Here is a 20,593-nt window from a genome sequence, read left to right as displayed (position 1 = left end):
GGAGCTCATTCCATAGCCGGGGTGCCACAGCAGAGAAGGCCCTTCTCCTGGTATCCACTCCTGGTGTCTCACTTCCGTTGGCAGAGGCTCATGGAGAAGGACCCCTGAGGATGACCTTAGGGTACGGGCAAGTACATTCATGGGAGTTTGTGGGTCGATTACATAACATTAACACCAGCCAGGATGTCTCCCGCCATTTCACCCTTATCCCGTTTTCAAAAAGATCGGACATAAACTGGAATAAACACCTTAACGGTGTGAAATCGACAGTGTGTAAAGCCGGTGTTGTGCTATGAACTTGTCAAAGAAGGCCTTTCTATGTTTGCAATTGGAGGGAGAAGAGGGTAAAATGCCCCCCTGCAATAAAGGGAGGCAGCTCTGATCCCCCCACCCCACCAAGAGCACCCCTTTAAGTCCAGTGGGGTTTACTCCCAAGTAAGTCTGCCAAGGGTTGCAGATTAACAGCACTCTCATATCTACTCAGATGCAAGTCCTGGCTTTGCTGGGGTCTGTGAGGAAATGGCACGAGTTCAGTGATGAAAACAAGACACCCACACAACCCACACACACACATGCCAGGGAGGGAGGCGCTCCCTCGATTCAAACCACTGTCTGCCCTATAAAGGTCCCATCCTAATAGCACAAAGAACCCCAAACAAAAACCCACGGCAAGGATATGGGTTTCTGTGTTGGGGTGGGGGAGGTTGCTTAAGGTCGAGACACTCATAGGGATTTGAATAAGTTAGCAAACGCTGAACAGCCGAGAGGGCAAGTGAAAGCATTCCCTCCTCTTCCGCCACCCTGAAGCTGCTTAAAGCCCCCACCCCACCCCACCCCACCCCCGGCCATTGGAGCTCACAAGAGAAAGGGCTGTAGGGATGTGGGGCGGAAGGAGGGAAGAGGGGAGCGTGGGGCGTGCCTGGAGTTCAGGAAAAGTGTGTCTGAAGCGTCCTTAAGAAACAGCTTCCAGAGGGTCCCTTGGTTTGCTTACAGCAAAGTGCTGTGGTGCCTAAAAGGCCGCCCCGTGCCCTCATGCCAGAACCTTCTGTGGGCCAGAGCACCATGGTTCGATGTGCAGAGCGGTCAGCGCAGTGGCCAGGCCTACGTGCGCACGGATGGGGACAGGGAGGCCTCTGGCACTCAGGCCCTTTTGCCCACCAAGCACCTGGCTGAGACCAAGGCGGCCCTCTGGTCCAGGAATGCTGGCGCCAGGATACACATCTTAGTCTAGGAGGGGCTCCGAGGCTCTTTGTGGCCTTTAAGGGACTTGCCTGAGAATTATGTCCTCAAAGGACCATGGGTTTAACAGAGACTTTTGGTGCATCGGGGCAGCGGACAGCCCTTTGCTGCTCCAGAGTGCTGTGTTCACTGCAGTGCCTTGAGTGCTCCTGGCATATCCGTGAGAGACATGGTTCTGCCCAAGGAAGAGGCTCTGTGAACCCCAAGGGCAAGGATATCCCTGCCCAGGCACAGGGTGGGCCCACCGCAGCGACTCGGCCTCGTGGGCAGAGAGCTGGACGGCTGCTGCCATCGTGCCATTTCCACTTGCTGCTCCCTCCCAGGGCATCGCTTCCGCTGTGGGCTTGGCTGCATCCCGCCACCCCGATGAGGTTTTAAAGACACTGGAGAACTTCAACAAGAATGGGTCACAAGCCAGCCAGGTATCATTTCAGAAATGCAATTCATTATTTGTGTGTGTCAGCAGGTGTGGGGGCGATCCTGGGCTTGCCTTTCCCCCCTTTTTTAAAACGTTTCATCAGAACCAACATTTTGCTGAAGTTGAAAGTCCTTTCTTTCAGGAAGTTATTTTCTTCCCCCACACCATCATTGTTCAAAATGACCTCTCCTTATCTGATGTTTCATTTCCATAATTTCACTGTGGAGGAAAAGTGCAAAGGACTATTAATGTGTATATTGCGCCCATTAGTACCAAGTAATTTGTTCTCTAAGAGTAGTAATAATAATAATAATAATAATAATAATAATAATAATAATAATAACAACAACAACAACAACAACACCCCAGCAGTATGCTGCTGAAAAGGGCCTGAAGGGAACGGCAGAGAAGGAAAGCGGTGTGGGGCTGGGGCGTCCAAAGGCCCCCGCCTTGGGCAAAGTGAAGGAAGGCTCAGGCCTGCCGCACTGGGGGGTGGGGTGGGGCTCTGCTGCCCTCCCCTCCCCGATTCCGTGAGGATGGTGTGTGGACGCCTCATGAAGACTGAGGGAGCGGAGTGTGGGGATTCCACACTTGGTGGCCTGGGCCTTGCGCCGGCGTGTCTTTGGGGCAGGGGGGCGGAGGGGACACCCCTCTTCTGCCTGAGCCTGGCAGTCCTCTGGGGTGACTCCCAAAGGGCTTTTCAGGCTGCTTCGAATGCCTTTTACCCTGGCTTGCCCTCCTGCCCTCCACGCGCATGGGCCCTCCTGTGACTCTGGGCAGGCTCTGAGGAGGCGACGCTGTGCTCTGCCCTTCCCCTCCAGCACTGCAAGTCGACCACGCTGCTGCTGTGCTACGGACGTGTGGCCCTGGGCATGAAGGAGGAGCTGCTCCCTCGGGTCGAACTCCTCCTGACCAAAATGATGGAGCACTTCGCCATCGACCCCTTGGTACGGTGAAGACGTTTGCCTTTGCACGGGGTGGTCAGGCGGGGGCGGGGGCGGGTCTGCCTCGCGCACCAACTGTCTCTTGTCGCCCTCCTCCTTGGAGCTGAAATGGGCTGCTGGGGAAGTTTGTGGGGGTTTTGCTAGCCAGTTCAGTCTGGAGCAGGAGAGAAACGGCTCAGCGTGCAGCAGCTGCTGTGCCAGAGATGACTTCCACTGGCCCTCGGTTGCCTGGGCACCAGCGTGGGCTGGCAGCCTCCTTCCAGCTCCTTCCAGTCTGCAGGGATGCTCACCACCATGAGTCAATTAGGTGTCAGCCGCAATTGTGGCCCCTCACTGCTTGCTCCAGACTCCAAAGCATTTAAATGAACGTGGGTGTGGGTGTGGGTGTGTTGTGAGGGTGCTAAGCTGGCGTTTTCTGGTTCCCTCTTCCTTCTACGGGGCTTTTAGGGTTCTCAGCCAACAGTTTTTGTGTGGGTGTCATTAAATCAATGCTGAAGCAAGAGGCGAGAACTTGTGTGTGCCACCCCAGGCAGCACTTCATAAGAGGCGTCCTCTCCCCGGTGTGAGCAGCGGGGGCATCTCTCTCTCTCCCCCCCCTCTCTCTCTCTCTCTTTCTCTCTCTCTCTGGGGCCCTTGCCACCTCCATTTGAAAGAAGTGTCGGGGCGCACTGCTGAGAGCAAGCCCCGGGGGTCACAGGCCAATAGGGAGGTCCGCAGGCAGAAGCCGCCCCTTCTCCCAGTGATTTGCTGTCACTGCTTCTCCAGAGTTACTGTTCCAGTGGCAGAGAGGGCAAAGGGGAGCATTCGGGGGAGGGCACGTCAAAGCCCCCCTGTTTCCCAGAACCAGGATGCTGGCCCTGGAGCTATCCTTTCCCGCTCATTGGGAGAAACAAACCACATTGATGTATTATGTAACATGGCTTGAGAAGGCCATAAAAAGGGAGGGACAGAGGGAGAGGAGGGGCGGAACTGCACAGGGCTGCCCACCACCTGCCCCATTGGTGTCAGCCTGCAGGGGTTTTGGAGGGATCCATTCATGGCCCAGCTTTTCCTTCCACACCCCCATATTGTGTTTTTTTTGGGGGGGGGGTTAAAAAAGATCTGCTGCCCAGAAGTCACCTTTGTAGCTGATGAAAGGTCTGAATGGTCAATATAAATGCCGCAGCCCTAGAACTTCATATACAAGAAATCATCATAGAATCATAGAATAGTAGAGTTGGAAGGGGTCCTATAAGGCCATCGAGTTCAACCCCTGCTCAATGCAGGAATCCACCCTAAAGCATCCCTGACAGAGGGTTGTCCAGCTGCCTCCTGAAGGCCTCCAGTGTGGGAGAGCCCACAACTTCCCTAGGCCATTGGTTCCACTGTTGTACTACTCTTATGGTCAGGAAGTTTTTCCTGATGTCCAGCTGGAATCTGGCTTCCTGTAACTTGAGCCCGTTATTCCGTGTCCTACACTCTGGGATGATTGAGAAGAAATCCTGGCCCTCCTCTGTGTGACAACCTTTCAAGTATTTGAAGAGTGCTCTCATGTCTCGCCTCAACCTTCTCTTCTCCAGGCTAAACCTGCCCAGTTCTTTCAGTCTCTCCTCATAGGGCTTTGTTTCCAAACCCCTGATCATCCTCGACATTGCCCTCCCTTTGGGGTAGATTATGCCTATGAAGCCATATGAAAGGATGTGGCTTTGTTTGTTCATGGGGATCTGTTTTCTGCCCTCGGACTGCATTTAGGACATAAACCTGAAGAAAACCTTTTTGATTGCTGTGCTGATGTTCCTCGAGGCCGTTGCTGCAACAGGTAAAGCACAAGGCCTCCGTCTGCACAAGAAAACGGCACTGGTGGAATGCCTGATCGTAAGTATGCTCCGCTCACTTTCTGTGGAAGCACAATAGTTGCTAGTGAACCTGAGCCCCACCTCTGCTGGCCAGCTGCCCCCAAGGAGCCTCCTGCTGCACGAATAGAGAGGTTGGACCCAGCGGCTGGTGCCTCTTCTGGCCCCTAGAGCCATCCCTCCTCTCCATTTGGCCAGCAAGGGCTGTACCCGGTGCCTGGCCCTTTTGCCAGAGCCCTCAAGGCCTGCCGCTTGGGTTCACACGACATGGGAAGCCATGGCACGCCAGGGGCCCGCAGGCCCTGTGCAAAAAGGGTGCCCTCAGGTCCTGGGCATGTCGTGGACAGCTCCTGCAGGTCAATGAAGCCACCCTGAGCTGTCATGACCTGTGAACAGCACTGGGGAGGGGTTTGTAGGCCCACTCCTAGGCCCTCTGTCTATGGAATGCCCCCCGCCCTAGCGGGACCCCACGGTCACCTTCAATGTGTACATTTAGGTGCCAGGATAAGACCTTCCTCTTCCTATTTATAATTAATCTGTTGCTCTAATTCTTGGTTTTACTGTTGACTCCTCAACGTTCTTAAAAAATATTTTAATATTGTAGCATTTTGTTGCTTTTTTGTGGGTGTTGATTTAGTTGTTGTTGTTGTTGTTGTTGTTGTTTGGTTTTATGATTGTGAACTGTCCCAAGGACTTTGGCCAGTTGGAAATTATACAAATCTAATTAATGACTAAATTAATTTACAAATCACAAAAATGAAAGCCAAGATTTTCAGCTATAATTTGTTACTCTCATTTTAGATTGGAGTGTGTGTGTGTGCGTGTGTGTGTGTGTGTGTGTGTGTGTGTGTGTGTGTGTGTGTGAGAGAGAGAGAGAGAGAGAGAGAGAGAGAGAGAGAGAGAGAGAGCACTCCACCAGAAGCAAAGCATCTCTAAAAGCCAGGAGCAGCAGCCTCTTCAGTCGCGAACGCCGCAAAAGCAAGATCCCATGCGCCACCCAGTGGCTGCTGTCTTGGGTCTTGACCTGGCCCACAAGCGCATGCAGATAAATAGATGGGGGTGTTGGGAAGGAGCTTGGCCTCAGTAGGGAGGCCAGGGTCACATCAGAGGAATCTGGGCTGTTGGTGGAGAGATCGTCCATGTGGGAGGTTCTTCCGGTTGCAGCTCAGTTGTTGGTGAAAACACCTGCCTGTTCTCATCAGATCCCTAGATACCTCTAAAGGGGAGTTGGTGTCGCCTGTTCAACATTCATACTGTGTCTCTGTAATGACCTCCCAGGTGCTGATTGAAAGAGAACCTGTCCACACACTGGCCAGCACAGTGCGTCAGGATGCTATGTACATCGCGAAAGAACTCAGGTAGTGGACAGGAACAGCATTTCAAATGTCGGGCGGGAGGGGAGATTCGCAGCGAGGCTCGAGGGTCACCCTTAGTAGAAATATGTCAGAAGAGCAATGGCTCCCAGTCCTTTGGGGGCCCAGTTCAAGGTGGAAGGCATAGAAAGGCTCCAAGGGCCCTGGCGTGCTCCTGAGGCATGGCAGGTAAGCCCAATGACAGCTGGACGGCCCCCTGCTGCCCACCCCTGCCATAGGGTCTTGTGTGCTGGCTTGAGCGAGGTGACCTGGGACCTTCTTGTGCTCTGCCCCGGAGCGGGGGCAGCCTGGGGGGCGTTGCATTTCCTCCCCAGCCATCCTCCTTTACTTCCTTGGCAGTAGCGAATCTGGGCAAAGCAGCCCTTTTGCCTTCATGAGAGATTGTGCGACTGACAGCTCCTCTGAGCCGGAGGATGAGGCCAAAATCCCTTGGGCGCTGACAGGGTTCCATCCCTTCTTGCTGCAACTAAACTTCGTGTGTGTTCCTCTTCCATCAGCAAGCTGAAGCCTCTCCTGGAGGCAGAGAAGAAATCCCAGCTGCTCTGCGTCTCCTTCGTGAGCGTGTTTGGCCTTCCCCCCCTGGACAGCCTAGAAGGGCAAACGTACGGAAACGAGCCGGCAGTGGATGATGTCAAAGTGAGCCCTTGTCTGCTGCACACCTACCAACGCTCATAGAATCATAGAATAGTAGAGTTGGAAGGGGCCTCTAAGGCCATCGAGTCCAACCCCCTGCTCAGTGCAGGAGACTCACTGCTGTGGTGGTCCGTTCTGATGACAGTTTCAGGATGAAAATCAGTGCAGAAATTAAATTCCGCATTTGAAGGGCCTGCCTTGCTCTGGAGTGGCAGCGGAGGTGTGGCTGGGTGGTGCCTGGTGGAAGGTGACCTGTGGTTGGTCGCCTTCCACCAGGAAGAGGGCAGGGGCGGCTACAGTCCCCAGGCGGCCGCCCAGAACCCCATGCTCCCTCCTCAGCTTTGGGATTACCCGACGCCACGCCAGGGAAGGAAGGCGCAGGGTTTCAAAGAGGCGCAGCACCAACCCAGCGCTGTAAAGACACCCCCTTGGAGACCTCTTTGGGGGTTAGTCCAGGGCCAGAGACGACCCAGACCCATTCAGGGGATGGGCCGGGCTGTGGCAGCACCCGGTGCGTCTTGTCCACCTTGCCTGGCTCAGCCCTTCCCTCCTCCCAGCAGGACGTGTGGGGCTCACACCTGCTGCTTCCTTGTGCTTCAGGGCCTCTACCACCAGACCATGAGCAGCTTTGAGGAGATGCTGCAAGACCTGCTGCTGGAGAACCCACGCCCAAGTGAGCTGCAGCGCCTGATGGAGGTAGGCGGGGGGGCCAGGGCGCCCAGCATGGCCCTTTGCACCCTCCTCACGGGGGGGGGGATGCTGGTGCCAGAGCCTCCACTTTGGCCTTAGAGGGGCAAGGAGGCTGGGGAAATGCCGGACGGGCCCACTGGGCTGCCTTTGTTCGGCCACACTGGCTGGAAACCCTCTGGGACAGGAATTTCGCCACCCTGGCCTCACTGGTCCAAACCTGCTCTTCTGTTGATGCTGCTTCTGAGCCTGCCTACAAGTGAGACAATGGAGACTTCCAACTGTCAGTAGTCACGTGGGGGTCGTTTTTCAGCTCATCTTGATCTTCCTGTGGCCCAGACAAGGTTAGGAACACATTCTCTGTGTCTGCCCTTCGTTTGATAGCTCATGGAACCATGGATGACCTCAAAATCAGATCATGTGCGTGAGAGGGCGGTGGAGACAGCAATGAAGCTCTTGAAATTTGTAGCTGGGCGTTTCCACTTTGATGTGAGTAGCCGTTGCGCTCGGGAGGCCAGTGTACTCATGACCAGAGCGGGGGCTCTTTTCCTCAAGGCGGCGCCCGGGCTGCAACCACGGTCTGCCCAAAGGAACCCAGGAATTGCCCTGCTGGATCAGGCCCGGCATTCCGTGTCCAGCCAGGAGCCTCCGCGAGCTCCCAGGTAGGAGGGCACCTGGATATCGGAACAGCGTTATGTGTGAATACGGAGGCTCCCCGTCCGCCTCTCTCCAGACTGCTGGAATATGTGGCTTTCTGGCTCCTCTCCATAGAAGGCAAGCAGGGTGGGGGTGGGGGACACTGCCACGACACAGGCTCTGAACACCAAGCCTGGCCGCAGCTACTCCCTGCTCCAGCCAAGCCCCACTGCTTGATACGCCTGAGGCGAGGGATAAAAAACCCCTTCCTCCAAACTATGTGGAGAAAGGGGTTAAATGGAGAAGGATTTCAATATGTAAAATAAAAGACTGTGAGTTATATGTGCTGAGGTGAATTATTGTCAGAGTGGGTGCTAAATGTGTAAACTTCAGATGATAAATGCCAAACAGACACGTGGGATTTTTGTGGTAGTTAAAAACAAAACAATCAAAATTTATTTTCAAAAGTTCACAAGCTTTGTTTCAAATAAAACATTTAAACCCCTTTTTGAAACCTTTCATCCAATCCTTTCACTCATTCACATACACGCTTTCCTTTCTCTCACACAATCACTCTTGAGCTTTCTTTATTATCTGTATTGATTAATATACATCAACTATGTGCACACCACACTCCAGAGACACCACTCTCTACCCTGAACCTCCAATTTCCCAGAACTTAAGTACTCTAAACAAAGAGAGCACTAAAGACTCTAAGAGGACCTAAAAAGTCTCCCGCAATCCGCTCCGTCCTTCCCTTATATATCCCTCCTCCCCCTCCCCAGACATCCTAACTCCGCCCACTCAGGCCAACGTTCTAAACTCACCACAGACTTACAAACTGCAGACATACATTTGGCAACTGACTTGTGGGGTGTAACGCCACAGACACTTTCCCAGCCTAGGAGCTCTTAAGAAGCAGGAGACCCAAATGAGGTTGTGCATCTGTAACACCAGCATTGTGGCTCCTTTCTGTGTAACCTAAGGATAATGGCCCACATGCTGCCATGCTGAGGGTCTGGCACGGCTGCCTGACTGCCGGCTTTGGGCTGTGTGTCCAGTAGCCCAAAGAGCCCCAAAGAGCCAGGGTGGAGAAGCAGAGCACTTTCCTCATGACTGGGGCAATGAGTTGCCCTCTGGGGACGTGGGTGTTCCTGGCGAGACACCCCCACATACACTTGCCCAGTGCTTCAGCTGAATTCATGGAGGCTCCTTTGGACAGTGGTGGGGAAACGGTTCCTCCTCTAAGTTGGCACACCTGGGATGCTTTGGCAGGACACCTGCGGGCGCCTCCTGCTCCACCCAACAGCCTGGCAAGCTGGTCTGATCATCTCCAGAGTCGCCTGTGTTGGTGGCACCACAGCGTGTGACAGTCGCTCCCTGGGTGTCCCAATTGCCACAAAGGAGAGAGTTGGGGGCTCATCAGATGAGTGTTTTATTGCCTGCTCGCTGCTGCCCACTCATGGTTTTTCGTGTGTTCTTTAGGTGGGGGCTGGCTGGAACACCCACCCCCTGGTGGGGCTCAGCTAATGCTTTCCCTTTCTTTTCATCAGCTGTCTCGGGACTTCAGCAAGCTGGCCCACCTGACTGCTGTTCTGATAGCTCTGTGCAATGATCCGGTGCAGCGCATTAGTGCTTTTGCAGTGCAAGGAGTCAGCTGCCTCTATGAGATCTTGTTGCGCCGGAAGGGTAAGGCCCAGGAGGCGAGAATTCAGCAGCCTGTGCTCCTTTGTCAGGGGAGATCGCTCAGCACAGCGTGGGAAGGGGCGGGCAGGCAGGCACCCTGGTCTGCCCTGAGGTCGCTGACATCCTGCCCCTTGTCCCAGGGTTAATCCAGGCCACTTGTTATTATCATGAGGGACAATGAAAATGGCTAATAGGGAGGTCTTGGGGGATCAGAAACGTCCAGGCAAAATATATGAAAATGCTATGCAATGTGTCACGGCACAGCTAAGAGGGCTTGGTTGGGTAGAGCGTCTGTGGCAAATGCAGGTGCTGCTCTGTGGCCAAACTCACTCCCAGAGAACAGCTGGTAACTAGGAATTGCCCAGTACTTGATTGATTGATTGATTGATTGATTGATTGGGGCTGCCCTCCTATACAGCTTTACCTGGAAGTACATTCCGTGGAACTCAGTGGGACTTACTTCAGTGTAGACATTTACACAGGATTATTATTATTTATGTATTTATATAGCACCAACAATGTACTTGGTGCTGTACAAAATATACAAATAAAACAGCGATGCCTTGCCTAGAGGCTTACAACCTAAAATCACATTAAAACATATGAAGGGGAAAGGGTTTCACAAAACAGAAATAAGAGAATAATCATAGTAATAAGAACAGTAAATCAAGCTAAAATACCAAAAGCTATGGAAAACAAATGAGTTTTCAAACGCGTTTTAAAATCTACAATGGAACTCGTAGTACGTAGTTGCTCTGGAAGAGCATTCCAAGCAAACGGGGCGGCCAGAGAGAACGGGCGAAGCCGGGCAAGAGAGAGAGAGACCCTTGGGCGGGGGAGCAACGTAACATTTGAAGAACGGAGGGTACGAGGGGGATGGTAGAGTGAAATGAGAGAGGAAAGATAAGAAGGTGCAAGGCCAAGACACGCTTTGAATGTCAGCAAAAGAAGCTTGCACTGAATTCTATATGGGATCAGAAGCCAATGAAGAGATTTCAACAAAGGAGAAACATGGTCAAAACAACGAGCCAAGAAAATAATCTTGGCTGCAGAATGGCGAAGAGAGACCAAAGAGGAGAGATGAGCATAAGGAAGACCAGTCAAAAGAAGATGACAAAAGTCCAAAGGGGAGATAACCAAAGCATGGACAAGGGTCTTAGCAGAAGATTCAGATGAGACCGGACGGATCCTAGCAATGTTATATTGGAAAAAACAGCAGGACTTGGCTACAGCCTCGATATGTGAGGAGAAAGAAAGTGAAGAATCAAATATGAAGCCAAGACTACGAGCTTCTTCCACTGGATAAAGTGTGACATTATTAACAGTAACAAAGAATGAAGAGCGAGGGGACAGTTTGGGAGGGAAGACAAGCAAAACTGTTTTTGACGTGTTTAGTTTGTACATTTAAGGCATTTATATACCACCCTTCAAAATATGTATCCCAGGGCAGTTTACAATGCATTGGTCACATTCTGGCTAGACATCAAGAAAAACGTCCTGACTGTTAGAGCAGTACGGCAATGGAACCAATGACCTAGAGAGGTCATGTGCTCTCCCACACTAGAGGCAGTCAAGAGGCAGCTGGACAGCCATCAGTCAGGGATGCTTTAGGGTGGATTCCTGCACTGAGCGGGGGGTTGGATTTGATAGTCTTATAGGCCCCTTCCAACTCTACTATTCTATGTTTCTATGATTTATTTCCCTATACATAGCCCTTTGACTGATGCACAATCTGATGCACAGTGGCTATATACTAATGCCCAGAGTATGGAAAACAAACAGCACAAACTTGAACTTATACATGAAGGCAAATACATGAAGGCAAATACGACTTGATAGGTATAACTGAAACTTGGTGGGATGACACCCATGACTGGAATGTAGCAATTGAGGAATATAACTTGTTCAAAAAGAACAGAAAAAATAGAAAGGGAGGTGAGTTGCACTATATGTTGAAAAATACCTATCGCTGCACAGAAATACAGGCAGCTGAGCCTGGGAGCCCCATTGAGAGCATCTGGATTAAGATTAATGGGGCAAGGAATAAAAAGAACATGATGCAGTCTACCGCTGACCACCCAATCAAGGAGAACAGGAGGATGAAACTTTTGAGAAACAAATTGCCAGTGTTTCAAAGAAGTCTGATGTATAGTGATGGGGGACTTCAATTACCTTGATATCTGTTGGAAGACAAATTCTGCCAAAAGTGGCTCCTGCAAGAAATTCCTGATGTGCGTGGCTGATAATTTTCTCCAACAGAAAGTGGAGGAAGGAACTAGAGGATTGTCTATCTGACTTGATATTGACTAATAGGGAGGACTTAAGTGGATAGAGTGGCAGTTAGGGGAACTCTGGGGGAAAGTGACCACAGCATACTTAAGTTCTTGATTTTAAAGGAAACAAAAGCTTAGTGTAGCCATACACGTACTCTAGATTTTAGGAAATGTGATTTTAATAAACTCATAACTATTATAAGTGACCCTAATGAGAAAAGGAGTCCACGATGGGTGGGAGTTTTGGCTCCACAAAAAGCTTAGAGATGACATGAAAACAAAAAAGGACACATATAGGAAGTGGAAGGAAGGCCAGGCTACAAAAGAAGAGTACAGACAGGTAGCACAGAAGTGTTGGATTGGCATCAGGAAGGCTAAAGCTGAGAATGAGCTGAGATTAGCGAGGGATGCTAAAATCAACAAAAAAGCTTTCTTCAGATACATGCATAGTAAAAGACAGGAAAGAAATGTTGGTTCAGCTACTCAGTGAGGATGGCAAATTGAGTGCTCAATTCCTACTTTGGCTCAGTCTTTTCCCAAAAGGAGGTCTATGACCCTGGCCTGGAAAAAGTGAAGTACAAGCTGAAGGGGCAGGATTGCAGTTTGAGATTGATAAACAAATGGTCAAGGAACACCTAATCAGGGCCCAATGAACTACATCCTAGAGTAATGAAGGAGCTAGTGAAAGAACTCTCAGAACCACTGCCTATGATCTTTACGAAGTCATGGAAGATGGCTGATTTTTGTGAACCGCCCAGAGAGCTTCGGCTATTGGGCGGTATAAAAATGTAATAAATAAATAAATAAATAAATAAATAAATAAAAAGTGCCGGATGACTGGAGGAGGGATAACATTGTCCCTATCTTCAAAAAGGGCAAAAACGAGGAACCTGGGAACTGCAGACCAGGCAGTATGACCGTAATCTCCTAACTGCTTGGCTGGACCCAGGGCCCGCCTTAATGCCACACTCATTGACTGAGCAGGGCTGTCCATCATCCCACTGGCAGAGTGGCTACCCTGCCTGTTTGGTGTGGAGAAAGTTAACTACTATTAAAGCTCAAGCTTTGAACTTTTTCAAAGTATCAAAATTTTCTGCATGTCTACACTGCTCAAGCTTCAGTTTAAAACAAAAATGAGCAAGTTTTGTGTGGTAGAGCTCAAGTAAGAAGCCTTACACTACTGGATAGATAGATAGATAGATAGATAGATAGATAGATAGATAGATAGATAGATAGATATGCTCTGGGATAAGGTTTTCGGCTACTTGTCTGATGACCCACCTGGCCTCATTATGTAGCTACTTGTATTATGGGGCCCTCTTTAACACTGCTAAGTGAAAGTCGTAACTATAAATGGAACATCTGCACCTCTTGATCTGGATTCCTTTCTTATCAGTAAAGGGTGCTCATGATCAAACTCTGCTTAGGGGTCAGAAGGCCAAGCTGTGTTGCATGAGGCATTGGGATCTCATTTTTATTTCCGGAATACTCTTGGAAGCATTTGATTATAGAATTTCCTAATTGAGAAGCAGGGGTAAGATGGTGCAAATTTGAAAGGTCTGCCTAATCTGCTTCACCTGTAAATTTTATTTGAATGCCTATTAGAAATAGGTGTCCTTGAAACCAACTCAGCTCTCCGCTGCTGAGGATCCTGGCCCTGCCCTGCCCGGGTTGCCTCCCGCCCACCCAACCCACTTGTGTATTTCTGCAAAATCCTCCTTGCGGGCCTTCCTCGAGCCCTCCACCCTACTCCGCTCCAGCCGTGGCGTCTCGCTGAATCTGGTCCTCTCCTCCTGCCTCTCCAGAGGCCCCCGTCCTGCCCTGCTCTTGCTGGGATGAGGCCTCCGCTCTCCCCTCTGCCGCTTCCCACGCCCCCCTCCCTGCTGCCTCCTTTACAAGCCCTCCCTCTCCTTTGCCTCCTCCTGCTCCGCCCTTCCCGTCTCTTGCCTCCTCCTCCGGTCCTTCTGCTCCTGGCCCCTCGCCGGCCAGCCATCAGCGTCCCCTAAGAACATCAGAAGAGCCCTGAGGCTGGATCAGACCAAGGGTCCATCTCGTCCAGCGCTCTGGGCACACAGCAGCTGACCAGCTGGCGACCAGGAATCCGCAAGCAGCACACGGCGCAACAGACCCTCCCAACCATGTCCCCCAGCGACTGGTGTCCATAGGCTTCCCCTGACGGCCCACAGATCCCTCACCACCCCGCTTCAGGCCCGGCCGCCTCGTCACGGTCCTACAGAGGTCCTGGTGCTGTGCACAGCTCTCTGCTGCTGCTGCTGCTGTTACGGTGGTGGAACAAGGCCCCCTTCCTCCCCCACCCCCGTTATTGCCCACTGGGGTCTAGCAGCTGCTCTGTTTTTGCCTCAGGGCTGAAGAAGAGCAAGCAGAAGAGGAGGAAGTGGCCGATGCAGAGGAGCTTCAAGGCCCAGGAAGAGGAGTGGTGCTCCCTCTTGGTGCTGGACAGCAGCTGGCAGATGGCAATGGTACTGTGGCTGCCTTGCAGATAGGCAGAGTTGCAAAATGCTGAACCTCAGTGGGCTCAGCTCTGGCCTCACGGCCTCATTCCACCCCTGGCAGGATGGGGAGCACACTTGCGTGTTTGGGCTGGGGTGGGACAGTTCTGACATCATCATTATTATTTATTTATTTATTTATTTATTTATTTATTTATTTATATAGCACCAACAACGTACTTGGTGCTGTACAAAATATACAAATAAAACAGCAAATAAATCAGGGAACAAGTGCCTTCAGCATCCCGTTCCAGGGGTCCCCTCCCTCAGCAAGTCCCCCAGCTGTGAGTGGTAGCGTGGGGCAAGGACCTATGGGTCTCTGCAGGGGAGGGGGGACCTGCACGACACAGGGGGGATTGGACTCGCACGCACGCACACACACTTCCCTTCATCTGTGACATCAGGAGGGCACCATGGTGGCAGCAGAGAGGCAGCCCTACCATCAACCAACCGACAGGGAAGATGTTGGGCAGGACTCCAGAGCTGCTTCCTGAAGGTAGTGGAGAGGGCTGCGTGCCCTGCCTGCCTGCCACGCCAGCCAGCCCCTGCAAACCGGCCCACAGGCTGCCATGGTGGAGCGGAAGCTGCAGCAGTGGCGTCAAAGCCACGTGGGCAACACGTCGGGGGGCTTGCACCCAGAGCAACACAGGAGCATGTGGCCCAGCAGTGCTGGGAGAGAGGCAGATGAGCAAGCAGAATTCATTCCCCAGGGAATTTCCCAGCCTGGAGCGGCCAGTTCCGCCCAGGTGGCCTCAGGGCGGAGGAGCCCTGCAGCTGCGGGCCTCTGCCCCATGCGTTGCAGGCGTATCTCTGTAGAACGGCCCCTCTCCTAGCACTGGGGGAAGTTTGGAATGGCAGCGGCAGAGCCTGGCGAGGGGATCCCTGGGATGCCTGCCTCGGCCGTCGCGTGATGGCCGCGTTCCTGGAACGCCACAGCTCCTCCACAGGGCAGCTGAGGAGCAGCCTCTGTACTCGGGCAGACAGCGTGCCCACCTTGCCGGGTCTGGCCTGCTCTGCGGGGCAGCAGGGTCTCCCTGGGCTCTAGGGCAGAGAAGGGGCCTCCTCCTCAGCCACCCCCCAGATCCTCTTCCCTGGAGATGCTGCTGGGGACTGGCCGTCGGCCACTGAGCTACAGGCCAGCGGGGCCTGGCTTGGCCAAACCGCCTCTCTCTTTGCAGCATTGTGGCGACCAGGCCTTCTCCGCCCAGCTGACCAACCTGCTGCTCTCTGTTCTGGATAGCCTGAGGGACTCCGACGCAGAGCAGCTGAAGGCCGCCGAAGAGGTGCTCAACGCGATCCTGCAGAACCATGCCATGAAGGTAGAAAGGGTGAGAGGCCCCTTCAGCCGCTTTTTTCCTGCGTGTTAAAAGACCCCCACTCCGGATGTAGCTTCCTTTGCAAATGCCAGGTACAAATGCTTCAGACACCAGGCTCCGAATGTCCTGGTCAGTGATCACTTGCTGGAAAGATTCACAGGGAGGACAATGGCCTCCGCACCCCTGAGCAGGGGGCAAACGATGAGGCTTGGCCAGGGTAATCTCGGAATGAGTATCGTGGGCTATGCACATGCATAGACACAGAGAGACAAATGCCGGGTTTATATACGAGAGACCTCCACGGTTTGGCAAAGGTGTCGTCTCCCGGGCCACAAGTTTTCTCGCAGCTTCACGATGGGCCGGTCTTGTCGTGAAAGGTCTTCCATGGGAGCAAACTCCAGAATGACGCAAGGAAGGAGGCTGGGAAGCAGGCGCTGCCGCCGCCGCCACCGCTAGGTTTGTGGTGCCGCTGGTCTCCTTCCAGGCAGGCTCACGGCTGACCTCGTTGTGGCCTCCTGTGACTCCTGCTCAAGGAGCTGCATCGCAGATTCTTCTCTTGTTCCCCATCAACTGGATGGCCAAGGAGGTGTCGGGAGTAGAAAATGGATCAGTCGAGAGAGGGCGGATGTTTGGGACACAGCACGCCATCCCAATGCAGCAGGGGCAGCCAAGCCGCGGCCTGAGCCAGCGGCCTGATCAGGGAGCAGAGCAAGGGGAAGGCGACCTCTGCCCATGCCCTGGCTGCTCAAGAGTAGGACGCGCACCCACCCACTGCCGACGAAAGCCTGGGCCCACACAGATCGGGGCAGGCGGTTGCTTCCTCCGGCCTCTGCAGCCGTTTATTTATTTTATTCATTACATTTTTATACCGCCCAATAGCCAAAGCTCTCTGGGCGGTTCACAAGAATTAAAACCACAACAAAACAACCAACAGGTTAAAAGCACAATTACAAAATACAGTATAAAAAGCACAACCAGGATAAAACCACACAGCAAAATTGATATAAGATTAAAATACAGAGTTAAAACAGTAAGATTTAAATTTAGGTTAAAATTAAGTATTAAAATATTGAGAGAATAAAAAGGTCTTCAGCTGGCGACGAAAGCAGTACAGTGTAGGCGCCAGGCGGACCTCTCTGGGGAGCTCATTCCACAACCGGGGTGCCACAGCGGAGAAAGCCCTCTTTCTAGTAGCCACCTGCCTCACTTCCTTTGGCAGGGGCTCACGGAGAAGGGCCCCTGTAGATGATCTTAAGGTCCGGGCAGGTACATATGGGAGGAGGCGTTCCTTCAAATAACCAGGCCCCAAACCGTTTAGGGCTTTGAATGTCAATACCAGCACTTTAAATCGGGACTGGCAGCCAATGAAGCTGGAAAAGGACTGGCGTAATGTGATCTCACCGGCCAGTCCCTGTTAGTAAACGGGCTGCCCTGTTTTGTACCAGCTGAAGCTTCCGGACCATTTTCAAAGGCAGCCCCAGGTATAACACATTGCAGTAATCCAAGCTAGAGGTTATCAGCGCCTGGATCACTGTAGCTAGGCTATCTCTGTCCAGATAAGGGTGTAGTAGGTACATCAGCCTGAGCTGATAAAAGGTGCTCTTTGCCACTGAGTTCACCTGTGCCTTCTAAAGGATCCGCTGCCGGCCTGGCAGTTCCAGCTGCAAGGGATGTGCTGGGTGAAGGCCCGGCGTGGCCGTGGCTCCGGGCCTCCCCCGTGCCTGCCCCCCCCCCCCGTGGCCCATGGGGCTGATTTCCCAGTGCCCTGTTGGAGGCTGAGGCAGCACCGCACAGGGGGCTCGATCGCTCTTTGTTATGGGTGAAGAGGCCCCTTTTGGGCCAGGCTGGCCGGCAGGTGGAGCCACATCAGCCTCTGGAGCTCCGGCACAGGGGCCCTTTGGGGTGTGCCGTTCGCCAGCCTACGGTCTGTTACTCATCGTAGTTGCTTGATTCTACTTAATCGACAGAAGAGATCCGTGCCCCCTTTTTTGCTCTAAAAGCCCACCCACCCAGAGGCAGCTTACAACAATAACATATCGAGATCAGGAGAAAGAGCATTCAAAGCCAAAACGAAAGAGACAACGAAACAGTAGAAACGAACTACAGGCCAGATGTGCCAACTCCCCCCTTTCCCCAGAGGCACAGCAGTCCCAGGGCAGAAGCGCCTCACGGCCTGGAGGTGGAGGTGCTTCCGGGCCTGGAAGCCTGACCAGTTCCGCACCAGGCGGGTGGCCCAGCAGGAACAGACCGGCATTTCGCAGCCACCACCTCCTGCTCCCCTCACCGCCCTGGGAGAGCAGGCTGCGCTCAGCAGTCCCCACCAGACTGTGTGGGGAGGGGCCGGTGGGGCAGCCCCGGTAGCCCCGGCAGAGCTCAGGCTCAGCGACCCAGCGTCAAGGCAGCCTTCGGCTCTTTTCTTTTGTTCAGGTGCAAGACATCGTGGGAGCCATCTACATGTGCCTGCAGCTGCGCCAGGCCTCGTATTGGACTCGGAAAGTGGTGCTGAGGACATTAGCCTTCCTGATCCCGTATCACATGGAGGAAGTCCTGCGAAGCTGCCTCTCTTTTTCAATACCCGTGAACAGGTAGGGGCCTGGTGGGCTGCCCTGCGGAGCCACGCTCAGCCTCTCCTTGGAGGGGCCGCATCCTGCCGGACTGAAGGCCGAGGGAAGGCCACTGACGGATTTCTCTCCCCCCACCCCACCCACCGCCCTTGCTGGTTTCACAGGCACGCTAGTGAGCTCTGGGCAGCAATAGCCTCAACGCCCCCTGTGGCCGGGCAAATCCTGCAGCTGTTGCTGAAGAACCTCCAGGTCAAGGATCCTTCGGAGGGGGATGAAGCCAGCGCCACCATGTCTCTGGCTGTAAGTCACTGGGCACCGCTCATGGAGGCCTGCCTGCCTTTCCAGCTGCACTTTTTGCGGCTGGCAGGACACTGTGGTGCTCTGAGATAAGCTTGGGTGGGGATTTCATGGCTCCCCTGCCTGGGCTGCACTGGGCCCACCGTGCCGGTCCCCTCTGCCGCCCCTTCCCCTGCCCCACCCCCTCAAGGCCAGCCATGCAACCGTCCCACCTCATCCCAGCACACCTGGGGACCAGGAAAATCCCCTCCGCACAGAGGATGGGGCTTCAGAGAGTTGGCCGAGCCACATTGGATGTGCGTCTAACGGTTTAATTTAAAATTAGTTTCAGGCTGCCTTTAGGTGTGGAGCCCTCCTAAAGAGGGTTTTCAAAAATAGTACAAAAGCAGCCATGACTAATAAAACTGGCAGCCCAAAATGAAGGACAAGGAGAACAAGTGATCACGGGATGAAGGATAATGCTGAAGATGGAGAGGTGGTGGTGGTGGGGGGGGAGAGACAAGGGGTTTCAAAAAACAAACAGAGATTACGGCAATTGTAAACACGCAAACCTCCATTCTCACAGCACCCCGCGCCCCCAACCAGCAGCCCAAGGTGAGGCTCTGCTACATTACATGCTAGATTAGCCTCTTTGGGCTTCGAAAGATGGGCTTTTTAGTTTCTTGTGGTTTGGTTTTTTAAACTCCTGCCTCCGACGGCTGTGTTTAGCTTTGGAATCCTTGTCATTACTTTAGGTTTGCTGGACTTTTACGTGTGCTCTGCTATTTTTTTATCATCTTTATTCTATTTACCTTGTTTTAAATTGTTTTAAGAGGCATTTAAGAAATTCAGTAAAGAAATAGCCATACGTTACATACATGCTTGCTCCAGGGGAGGCACAATGCCAAGTGGAGGAACACCCCTCCAGGGCATTCAGGAGTGATTCTCAAGAAAGCGTCCTCAGAAAGAGGGTGTCCGTGGGCCCCAGCCACTCACGCCCAGGCCTCCTTCGGCCCAATGGCGTCCCCCCCCCACTCCTAAGGAAGGCCGAAAGAGCAGCTGTGTGCTGGGACCTCTTTCGAATACTGACTTTAAGTGTGGGTGACGGGCAGGCTGGGAGAGTGGAAGTGGGTGGGTGGGTGAGGGGGAGTGCACCTGTGTGGGCGGGAGGCGGTGGCCGAGTGAGGAGCTTCCCACTGAGACTGGCCTCTCGCGTGTCCCCTCCTCTTTCTTGCCAGGCAATGAACGTCATCTACGAGACCTTCTGCATTCCCGGGTACTGCGCAGCCCTGGCAGAGATGCACCTTCAGCTATTCATCCCTTTGCTCAAGCAGGTCCTTTACGTGATGCAGCTCAACTTGCCAGAGGCCTTAAAAGCCAGGCAGGAAGTCATCCTGAGAGAAAACCCTGAGGCACTCAGCTTCAAGAGGTACCTGGCAGGATGTATGTGAGCAGGCTGGCTGTCTCGACACAGGGATCCGCAGGCACAGCCTCCCTGACAGGCCTCTGGCGGAACCCCTCCCGCCAAACCCCCACCTGCCAAGGCAGCCTGTGCCCTGTCCGGCACCTCTTGTGGTCAGGACGCTTCTCGGAAGGGTTTGCCCAAATCTGCCTCCCTGCAGTTTCCACCCATCAGCTTGAGTCCTGCCCAGAGAGCAATTGTGCTCTCTGCTCCGCGTGACGTTCTCTTTCTCTCCCCTTTCTCTTCTCTTCTCTGGGCTAAACATACCCAGCTCTTCCAAATACTCCTCACAGGATCTGGGTTCCAGAGCACCACCAGCACCCATCCTGATTGCCCTCCTAGGAATGTGCATTTTTGCTGAGGGCCTTAAGATGTAGCACAAGGTTTGGGTTCTTTAGCTTAGAAAAAACGGCGAGGAACAGGGAGACATGGTCGAGCTACACAAAGCTATTCCTGGCAAGGAGGACATGTTTTTCTCCCTTTCTCCTGACACTAGAACCCAGCAGAGTCCCATGAAGAGGACTGGTAGGAAATTCGGATCAAAGGAAGGGCTTCTTCACAGAGTGCAGAGTTCCAGTGTGGTATTTGTTGCCCCAATATGCAGTGATGGCCACCAACGGGGGTGGCTTTAATAGGGGAACAGACCAACAAGGACAATGAGGCTGTCTGTGGCTAGTAGTCCTGATGGCTAAAGATTACCTCCTGCATTGAAGGTAGCACTCTTCACACAGAAGAGGATCAGGA

At 53.0% G+C, this 20,593-nt stretch overlaps 1 protein-coding gene across 1 annotated transcript in view; it reads left to right on the top strand.

The window, feature by feature from the left end:
* The window catches only part of LOC134410256 (maestro heat-like repeat family member 5), a 60,612-nt gene that overhangs the window by 23,260 nt on the left and 16,759 nt on the right, over window positions 1–20,593 (top strand). The window contains exons 9-21 of the mRNA XM_063143427.1: window positions 1,563–1,661; window positions 2,479–2,604; window positions 4,333–4,455; window positions 5,712–5,791; window positions 6,304–6,442; window positions 7,040–7,135; window positions 7,511–7,615; window positions 9,316–9,451; window positions 14,086–14,201; window positions 15,410–15,559; window positions 17,975–18,132; window positions 18,276–18,411; window positions 19,626–19,816. Coding sequence (XP_062999497.1) covers window positions 1,563–1,661; window positions 2,479–2,604; window positions 4,333–4,455; window positions 5,712–5,791; window positions 6,304–6,442; window positions 7,040–7,135; window positions 7,511–7,615; window positions 9,316–9,451; window positions 14,086–14,201; window positions 15,410–15,559; window positions 17,975–18,132; window positions 18,276–18,411; window positions 19,626–19,816 — 1,655 coding nt within the window. The remainder of the gene's footprint in view (window positions 1–1,562; window positions 1,662–2,478; window positions 2,605–4,332; window positions 4,456–5,711; window positions 5,792–6,303; window positions 6,443–7,039; window positions 7,136–7,510; window positions 7,616–9,315; window positions 9,452–14,085; window positions 14,202–15,409; window positions 15,560–17,974; window positions 18,133–18,275; window positions 18,412–19,625; window positions 19,817–20,593) is intronic.

This window comes from Elgaria multicarinata, chromosome 17 (genome assembly GCF_023053635.1).
Source record: "Elgaria multicarinata webbii isolate HBS135686 ecotype San Diego chromosome 17, rElgMul1.1.pri, whole genome shotgun sequence".
Taxonomy (NCBI): Eukaryota; Metazoa; Chordata; class Lepidosauria; order Squamata; family Anguidae; genus Elgaria; species Elgaria multicarinata.
This window is presented reverse-complemented; position numbering and strand designations above follow the sequence as displayed.